Source organism: Drosophila hydei, unplaced genomic scaffold (assembly GCF_003285905.1).
Source record: "Drosophila hydei strain 15085-1641.00,03,60 unplaced genomic scaffold, DhydRS2 tig00000063-arrow-pilon, whole genome shotgun sequence".
In the NCBI taxonomy this organism is placed as follows: domain Eukaryota; kingdom Metazoa; phylum Arthropoda; class Insecta; order Diptera; family Drosophilidae; genus Drosophila; species Drosophila hydei.
The window spans coordinates 8,755,905-8,766,521 of NW_022045657.1; the positions used below are offsets into that span (position 1 = coordinate 8,755,905).

Sequence of the window (10,617 nt, forward strand, 5' to 3'; positions counted from 1 at the left end):
GCATATGGGTCAGCAGTAAGTACCTACTAAGCAGGCAGCGGAAATGCGCTTTGAAGATGGCTGTCAAAAGCAAGAACACATGTCAAACACTGCTCAAACAATGAGCCGAATCTAGGTGCCTTCTATGGGTATAACTACAAAGTGCCAGGTAAACTAGGAATTGTGAGATTGTAACGTCTTCAATGACAGTCATTTAGAATTATCTTTCTCTTAACTTAAAACTCGTTGATAATAAAATTAATCATTTTGAATGTGAAGAGGGTTCTTAGCAGAGAGATGTTCCACAGACTAGAACTATTCCTTGGACATCTATTTGAATAGCAAAAAATAATTTGGTTTTTTTTTTGTTTTGTATCATTGTAATATTGTATGCACAGTAACCTTTTATTGTCATATATTTTCCTGAGGCAATAAAACAAAGTCACGCATTGAACAAATTTCTTTCAGTAAAATATATCCAAATCGTTTTTTTGTGGACCCAGGCGCCTGCCCCCCGCTTAGCACTTGACATTTAAAATTTTGCGCGATCCAAATAAAAGTTAACCACAACGCAAGATGTTCTCAGGAAAATTCAGTTGGATGGTTTTGTTTTGCTCGTCTTTTGGCATTCGTTCAGTCTTTGGATTATTGACCATCGCCGGCACCTTTGTTTGAGTGTTGGACTGGGAGTTTAAGCCTGGATGATTGCAGCGGAGCACGGGCTGTGGTGCTGCCTGAAAATTTCACCTCGCTGTCGTCATCACTGTACGAAGACATCTCATCGGAGCTGTACTGAAAATTGTCAATCTCAATCTCGTCCATACTATCAACTGGTGTCTCCGCCTCCATGTCGATAGCATCAGCTGGAGGAGCACTAATTGGCATAAGTGTCTTTGTCTTGGCGTTGCTGCATGCCTTATCGACTGCCAAGCTATTGGAGCCGGAGCTTAGCTTCTCACTTAGCTCCATGTTACAGAGGCCAGTCTTCGAGTTGTACTTCGGCTGCTCTTCTTTCATATCACTAAGCTGCATCTGTGTGCAAAAGCGTTGTATTTGCCCCAACACTTCGCGAACACCCAGCTCCGAGGACTTAACATTGACGCTCTGATCCGATGACGATTGGTGGTCTTCCGTCGGCTGCTGGTGTGATGACTTCGAAGTGCTGTGACATGCACAAGGATTCTGCTCTTTGACGCATTCGTTTGGTGCTTTCTTCAAGTTGGCGTAACCCATTTTTCTGCCCGTCAACTGCTTGCCGGACTTCATATTGAAGGCAGCTGCCTGCTTGGAGACTCTTGTGGTCGTCATCGTTGTAGGCTTTGGATTGGGCAATGCTGGAGCTGGGGCCACTTTTGCAGACATCTGCTTGCCGGCAGTCAGTGACTGCTGTTGGTAAAACATCTTATCATATTCAGATTTCATGCATAGATACCGAAAGTGACGGGTATTCTCTTCTCCATAGTGCATTACCTCTGCGTAAGGATACGTGAGATGTTGGCCCTAAAAACAAACTCAAACAACCTACTGTTGGTAACCTCTGCTTGTAGTTTCCCCAAGTTGTCATTGGTCATCTTTAATTCATTCGAAAAGCGTTCCATTTTGCTAGCCAAGTCGCGGAAATTCCGCGATATCACCTCTGAAATAGTAGTCTTTAAGAAGAGAGATTTATCAAGATGAACTAGCTTGGACTTATCTCAGCCCTGAGGCATATGTGTACTTACTCCAACTGCCTTCCTCACGGTCTGGCGTATAAGCTCAAAGAATTCCTCAGGATCTTCATCCTTCTCCTCCTCCTCCTCGGTTACAACAGGCCTCTGCATGCCGTTACGCTGACGCAAATGTGGCGGACCACGCTGATGATGCAGCTGCTGCTGCTGTTGCTGCTGCTGTTGCTGTTGAAACATTTGTTGCTGCTGAATTTGTAGGTGATGTTGCTGCTGATGTTTCATATTGGAATGCGAATGTTGATGGATTTGCTGCATATTGGTGTGGATACTGTTGTTGCTCGGCAAGTGCTGCTGCTGATGTAGCTGATGCTGTAGGGGATGTTGGGGATGTTGGGGATGTTGGGGATGCTGCTGACTCGGTATCTGATGCGAATGGCCATGTGACCGTCGTCCGTGCATCTGATCCTTTTCCGAAAGCTCCGTTGCATTGGGATCGATTTCAGAATTCTGCCCATAGACCGTGCGCTGAGTCAATTCCAGCGGCATCGCCTTGGCATATGGATGATTGTGTAACTGTGGATGTGGGTGGCAATTGGCCTTGCCTTCTGTGGGCACAAAATGCACCTTCGTCTGCTGGACGGGTAGCGGCTGCCGTGAACTAGCCTTGTTTCGTCGGTTCGATATCGATCCATAGCTTGTTACCTGCGTGGACGCCGGCTGGAGCTGAACAGGAAGCGGAGGCTGCTTTGCAGGATGGCCCATCACGGCACTGGATGCCGCACGCATATTGGTGGCATTCAACGGTACATTTGTAGTAATATAATAATCATTGGCAGTAACATAACTGCGCTGAGTGCGACTATCTCCTTGGCGTGAGGAGTTCACACGCATTGTGGCTGTCTTAGTCATCCCCGGCTGCGGAATGGCTTGCAGTCGGGCCGGCTGCATCGGCTCCAATTTAGTGCCATATACCTCTTCAATGGGCTTACGTCGGTTAGCGCGCACCATCCCCAACAATGTACCTATAAATATTTGCAATGGAATTCCAACTTACCGCCAAAAGGTAAAACGTAATTTGAAATGCAAAACAAGATCTCCTTGTGGTATTCTCATCAATAAAACCCTTTTTAGGGTCTTGTTCATACACAAAGCTCTTGTTACTTGTAAACTAAAATATTGATAAATGTAAAAATTTTTTATTGTTTTGCATTTGTATATATCCAACTGACTGCTAAGGCTAAATGATTTGACATATTCAAAAAGTGGCCTTTCGATGCTCCATTCAGCGCCGCCTGAGATTCCGAATCTTCGCTTATTCGCTGAGGAACGTAATTGAGAAATCAATTCGTTTTGGAAAAATATAATAACTAAAATATAACACCTTAAATTGAAAATAAAAATGAAACGAAGCCATAAATCAAATGATTCCAGTTTCATTATCAATTGGATCCACATCGAACTTTCGGAAATTCTAATTAAGCCAAACACTTTGGCTGTGTGAATTTGTAGCTATTTTTGCTGGTTTATTTGCAAAGCCAATGACATGAGACTAGGTTCAATGTTTGCTGTCAGCCATTTTGCCGGAAATGTTTGTTTGATTTTACCAAATCAAAATGCTAATGAGCTCAGTTGCTTTGGTGCTTGGTGCTTGGTGCTTGGCGCTGGCGCTTGGTGTTGGGCTCTGATTGCGATGTTTAAAGCGGTTTGCTTGCTTGGTTGGGTCACATGGATTTGCGTAGATAAATAAGTGCGCACAAATATGTGCAAGAAATTTATCAGATTATTTACCTTTGAACTTTGTGGGTAAGTATATATATATGAGTGTTGCGGCTCGTCGCATTCTGGACGCTTTTGGAATTTTTAATGCCAGTCTAAGTGCTACACTTTCGACATGATAGCTTTAAGGCAGTCAAATTCGAAACATCATAAAATGCCTTGGGCTACAGACGCCCAAGATTTGAAGTGAGGCTGCAACATTAGATGCTGGTAACGAAATTGGGTCAGCTGACTGTTGTTGGGTGGGCTAGTTGCTGCCTTGAGTTGCGTTGAAATCAAAACCATTCCACATGCGGCACCATTTTGATTCTTTGCTCATTATGCAAATTGCGCATACGACGTGTTCGCTGCTGGGCTACTGCTGGGCGCCGAACTATCACGCACTTCTGTCTGTGCATATAATATAGTTGGCTAGCTGTTGCATGCGATAAGCAAGGCCAAGATCTACGCACATCCACAATAAGGCTTACAGTTACTTCAAGAAAAATACGCATGTGCAATAAAAATAAATGCACTCTTACGCTAGATATTTATGTATTATTTACTGAATTTGTTAGTGAACTATTATCTGTATCTATGCTATTTTCATTAGCTCAAGTTGCTCATAATGTGAGATCTTGTAAATGTTATGTGTTCCAATGGAGACTTCATTGGGCTAGCATACTTTATACTCAAACTGTTGCTGATGCCACAGTTGTGTACATATATAGCGTTCAGTCAAGCATTGCCAACAACAGTCAGCAATTTGATGACTTGTGATTATCAATGGCACGCTGAAGCTGGCGTTGGGTCGAATGCAATGTGGCTGCCGACCTGCAGTTGACCACAATGACCGTTGTCTGAGGCAATGCGGTTGCCTGTTGGCCTGTTGCCTTGCACAATCGTTCACTTGCAACTCAACTCGTTTTGTACATCATCATCACACTTCCATGCATGGTCTCCATTGGCTTATTTGCATATGTCAGCTGCAGCTGTGCCAGCGCTAAGCATGTGTGCAGACATTATCCTTGTCATACGAAATGCTCTTACTTATTATAATCAGCTTGAGTTCCTGCAATGGATTGCTGATTAGATTTGCTAGCTGTGTGGCTAAATTAGCTGTTGTTCTCTCTGGAGCGAGATAAGTGTGACACGGGCTGACCCGCACGCGCAGGCATTTAAATATATATTATTCATAAATGGTCATAAATAACGTCTACTTAATTTTGTGTTGCGAAAAGCGCATTAGACAAGCTTAAGGCACCAAAACTCTCATGATTCCAAGTTTACACCATAAATCCAACAGAATGCGTACAAAATATCTCGAGCAGTAATTTGTCGCGTGTGAAGTCTTAACCAAAGCAAATAAATAGGTACATGACTAATATTTATATATATATATATATATACATATATATGTATGTGCTGCCCAATTAGCAAGTGGAGACACATGCGAGACTCTCACAGATGCATAAATTTATCAGATGTCACCAAGATCAACAAATTTATCTTCACGAAACACCTACGCACAACGACGAATCACAAACATATTTATTTTTCCATTTTCTATTTATTTGTAATTTTAAAAATCATTTTACGGGGTCTCTTGTTCATAGGAATATTTTAAAAATTTTAGATCTATAAATATTATATTAAGAGTATTGAAAAAGAAATCTTTAAACAATATAATATAGAATACACAAGCACACAAAATATATACATCGAAGTAATTTCCTTATTTTAAAGCATTTATTGCACTTGCAATTATCATATTTTCTGAAGTTAATCTCTAGGGTATGGAAAACATGACGCCAGCCGTACTTATACCCATGGATAGTGTATATATTTTACAAGTTCTTTGGTATATAGTCTGCTCGTGTGTGTGACCGAGAAGTATATAAATTTACGTGTTTATAGTTGTTTAATTTAAGCGCTTTTTATTGTTGTTCGGCTGTTGTTTAAAGCATTGCCACTTGACAGGCGAACATGACGAGTGTCGGCATTCATCGCCGTAGCTGAAATTGTAGTCTCATTTCTCTGTGCTTTATGACTAAATGTGCGTAATAAATAAATACAACAATAATAAATTTACCATCCGAATATTAAGCGAAAAAACGAATGCTGCCAAAGTTTACGAATTGAGTTAAAATGCGATATTCATAAACGCAGCTGTTGCCATTTTATATGCAATAACAAATTGCTTTGTTCAACTTTGATTGTGAACGATTATTTGTATTTTGATGGCTTTTTGTCATGCATTCACAATTCGAATTTGAAACAAAAGCAATAGCAGCTGGAAGTCTGCTGGTACCATATCACTAAATTTATGGTTTTATGTTTTGACTATAAGATCGTTTTTACTGATCTTTCGCTTGCTCTGCATGGTTTGTCTTGAATGAAATTAAATGCGTTGGTATTTGGGTCAACATTTTCGCGTCTCTCAAATCAATTAAGCTCATAAATATAAATATGCTCGAATAAAATCAGAAAAACATGACGAGCTGCGAAATGTTTCACAAAAATATGAACGAAACTAAATGTTTACATTTTATTTTTACGATCATTTGCCACATAAAACGTATATCAAGATGTTTTCATACATTTTTCCAATTAACAACACTATAATTAGAAACCTAAAAAGGTCTCATTTATATTCAAAAATTTTTAATTCTAGTTCTTTTTAATAAATGTTTGTTGTTTGAACAGTGTTTGACCACAATTTGATAAGAAAGCTTTCGATGTTGCACAGCATGTTGCTAAGCGAAAAGCTTGCGCATGTTGCTAGACAGCAAATGTTGCTGGCAAAGTGGACAACTTAATTAAATAGCCGAATTATTACAAATATTAACTGAACACTTGAAGCACTTAGCGTGGCAACGCGTATCCTCATTATAAAGTGCAGTGGCAGCCACTGACGTGCAACATTCAAGTGCAGCGGCAACATGTAAACGCGCAACATGTGCGAAAACCAGTTTAGCAACATAAACAAAAAACAGCTGTTCAGATTACTGCCTCAATTTCTGGCGCCGGCAAAGCTTTCTGAAGTGAAATCAAGCAACGCATGCCGACGTCGACGTTGCACAGTGGTTTCAATGCGTTGAAAACAGAAAGCATTTTCATAAATTGATTTTAATACTGGAATAAGATATTCAGCTAAAAAAAAATTTCATTTTATATTTAAGAATTTTATATTTATTAAAAATAAAAACAAATTTTCTCTATTAATATACAAAAATAATGATAAAACAACAAGACAAATTTAATACTTAAAATAAATACTAAAATAATAATTATATTTTAAAGAACATTTAATAATAACAGTATTAGTTTAAAATGCATAAATATTATTTTAAATATAACAACAAAAAATATTTTTGATAAAGTGAAAAGGTCACAAATAATATATGCCAAGCGATAAAAAATAAAAAAAATATATTCTAAAGTATATTTAATAATAACAATGTTAGTATAAAATACATAAATATAATTAAAAAATATAAAAAAGCACAAGTGAAATTTAGGCAACACAAAATATTTTTGATAAAGTGAAAAAGTCAGAAGTAATTCAAAGTAATTTTCTAACTTTCTTCTGCGGGTCCACTGTGCTTTGATGCCGGCGGCAGCAGCAACATCGGCAGCAGCAGTAACAGCAACAGCAACAGCAAACAGGAAAATCCGCACGACGATGCCACACACCAGTTCAGTTCAATGCGAAATTGTGAATGAACCAGACGGCGAATAGCTTGCGTCCCGAAGAGCCAAGACTCTTTTGTGCGGAATTTCGCGAAGTATTATTTGTAATAGATACAACTGAAATGTGGTTGTGTCTTATGCTGAACACTTAAGTTGAGCCACAACCTTCGGCAAGTAGCAGACGAGCAGCCAAGTGCAATTGACAATTGGCAATTGGCAGCGGAAGGATAGTTGCTAAAAGCTAATTGACCACAACAAGATCAAGATTTATGCGCGCGAGCGATTTGTGAAACGTGGCCAAAACAAAAAAACGGTGTCAATTGAAGATCGAGTGTCGCTGCAAAGCGCTTTGCAACAAGCTTAAAAATTAATTGGCCAGCTCGCGTGTGCATCGTGCAGACAGACCACAGACAGACTGCAAGCTGCAACTCGTCAAAAGCCTCTATAAAAAGAAGAAGAAGAAGAAGAAGCAACATTGTACCCCAAGTGGCAACTAGTGAAATTTTCGTGGCAAAATTTACGAAATTGAAGTGCAAATCACAACTTGTTCGTGCAAATTGGCGGCACTTGTTTAACACTCCCGAACTCAGACCCAATTGCAATTGCAATTGCAAACTAAAAGCAAACACAATCCTAACTGCAATTGCAATTGCAATTGCAATTCATGCCACGGCAAATAGTTGAGTGAGTATTGCGCAATTATAAGCGCTGTGCCTTGGACTCAGATTTGGCTATTAAGTATCTGTTCAGTTTATACATATTTAGTTGACAGTGATAAATCTTAACATTTGCATTTGAATGCAAATGCCGAACGCAAAGTCATTCAATTTATTTCAATTATTGCCACATAGTTATTTGAGTATGTCTGCTTCGCAGTAGATTTAATTAATTCGCCTTTAATGTTGTCTACAGCTCAAAGTAATTTTCCAAATTTTCGCACTATGCACTTGGATATAAATCATGTCAGATTGCTCATTGAAATTTCCATATGCATTTCGGGCTGCAAAAACTTTCATTTGAAATTTATGTGCGCGTTTCCCCCAAAAGGGGAGTGGCACAAGTGGCGCATATGGCATTTCTGATCAAATACGCATATACCAATTGTTGTTATAAGCGAGATTCTGTGGAATTCCGCAGCTAAGTGCGAAATGCAATATGCCAATCTGCACGAATATCAAATTAAATTTGGTTTACATCATTTTAAATACTGTCTGAATAAATAAACTAATTAATTTAATGCCATCTCTTCAGCTACAATTAACTTTTAATTGCAAGTTACAAGCATTTATTTTCAAAATAAATTTGATATGTGTAATGTACATATTATATATGTGTATATGTCAATTACTCATTGAAATTGAAGCAAATTTTCATTGGAGTTTACAGAAAGTAGAAATTGTCAGTAGTCAGCAAATTAAAAACTTTTCAATTTGAGTTAAGCTGGGAAATGGCTGAAAATATCCTGCAAGGAGAGAAATCAAATGTTAATTGAACAAGCCATGGCAAAGTTTCCTCAACTTGGTGACAATTTGCAGTTCATTTGGCCAGACAAAATCAAATAGTTTTCCATCTCTCAGCAGAACTGTGAAAAGCTGTGGCTTGCACAGTTCTCAAACAAAATCGAGCAGAAACATTCCACACTGCAGCCGTTTCGAAGGCCTTAAAAATAGCTTGGTAATCAATTATGCATAAGTAATTAATGGATGATGGGCAGCGCTGCTAAATACCAAAAACTTAAGCGTCGACGATAAGGGATCTATAAATTTCTAGTTCTTAGCTGCGTGGAGTCAAAGACAAATTAAGGATACTCCGCAGCTTCCAGCCACATGCAGAAATGGCAGTAAATAGAAAAACTTTGTAGCCACCCCAAAGTTGGAAGAGGAAAGCAAAGTTCAAATGTCAGTTATGGGTAGACCGAAATTCTAACCCCCAGACCGAGCTCTGTCGCTCGCCCTGGCCCCTATATCATGTGTCTATGTGGGTCAGTTCGGTGTCCAGATTGTGATTGATCTGCGTTTAATGCCATTTTGTTGTTGAACGGAAGCGTAAAAATGGTTCGCTTTGAGCAATGACACGCACAAATCTCTGCCCCGAGGTTTTTTTTTGGAGTTGGACATCTTGAGTGCCAGCCTGAGTCAGTGAGGATTGGCGAAGCTGCTATGCGATACACATGCTCGACATATTTATGAAGTTGTTAGCTGGACGGCGTTGCGCACATGCAATACGCTGCTGGCAGCATATGCGATGCTGTCCTTTTAGAATCCACACACAGAATCACTTACACACGCACAACACAGAGACGGAGTTTTTGGGTTAGCTAATCATGTGGTTTTTTGTACAACATTCTGCCAAGGGTCTAAAGCGATGTCATATTGTGTGGCAGTATGTGGGCGTGGCCATGTGTGGAAATGTTGATAGGCTGTTCCCTGATTTACAGCAGCTGCGAAATGCGCATAAATATGTCATCAAGCATGAAAAGTCGGGTATTCCCAAAAACGTTTGCGCCTCAATTACATATTACAAAATATAACATTTTATAGAGCGGAACAAATTCTAAAGAAAGAGAACTGTTTACCCTAAAGTATACAAAAAAGCATTCACTGCAGACAACAAATCAGATAAGTACGTTTCCCGGAACGCTCCACACTATAAAAGACATAACATAAGCTTGATAAGCAGCCATTCGAGTTGAAAAATTAAAGCCGAGCTGGGAGGCAAGTCAATTCACAGCAGCTATCGCAGTAGCTGAGATGTATGCAACGGCAATACCAGCCGGATCACGTCTGAACGAGCATAGCCCCGTACACACACTCAGCCACACTCAGACTCTTATTCCGACTTATAGTAATATGCTCATACGCATAAAGAAATAGGAATACGTGCGTGCAAAATTGCAAATGGTATTTGTATTTAACCATTTTCCATTTGCTTTGGCATATTTCAATTCTGTGATTTTCAATTTTCACTGCTTGAGCCTTGGGCTTCCATGTTTTTTCATTGGCATTCCTGGTTCTGTTGTTATGTGCTCTATTCAGTGCTTACAGCCTAAGTAGCTACTTTCGTTGGAAATATACTGCTATTTATGCCTTGCACAAAAATATCTTAGCAGTTGTAGTTTATTTTGTACCCGAATATATAATGATTTCTGAGCCAGAAAAGAAACTTTTTCAAATTCTTATCTAGTTTTTCTCCTGCTCCTCGGAAATTACTTGACAAATTTTACAAGTCATTGGCTGTACAACTGACTGACAAAAACAGGAAGTAGTCTATTATACAACCTACATCATTCAACAAACACACACCCTGTGTACAGAATATACAAACTGTCTGTCAGCTCGCTTCGCAGCTTCCGCTGAATCTTATTTGCATTCATAGAAATGGGCTCAACTTGAATCTGTCGGTGATTTGTGACACATAATTGAATTTTCCGTAGAAGCTACTTCTCAATGCTTTAAACTAAGTGTAGCTAATTTATTTATTCAGCCTAAGTCGCTTAAGAAATCGCGTAGAAGACTCCTTCAAA

The 10,617-nt window shown here is 39.3% G+C and overlaps 1 protein-coding gene across 1 annotated transcript; it reads right to left on the bottom strand.

Annotated features, from left to right (window-relative positions):
* Positions 1-336: 336 nt before the first annotated feature.
* On the bottom strand, positions 337-2,871 carry LOC111602965 (basic-leucine zipper transcription factor A). The gene is made up of 3 exons (XM_023320344.2): positions 1,701-2,871; positions 1,505-1,628; positions 337-1,451 (listed from the first exon to the last, which is right to left on the bottom strand). Exons 1-3 carry the CDS (start codon positions 2,652-2,654, stop codon positions 625-627), a joined length of 1,905 nt encoding a protein of 634 aa, XP_023176112.2. The 5' UTR covers positions 2,655-2,871; the 3' UTR covers positions 337-624.
* Positions 2,872-10,617: the final 7,746 nt, after the last annotated feature.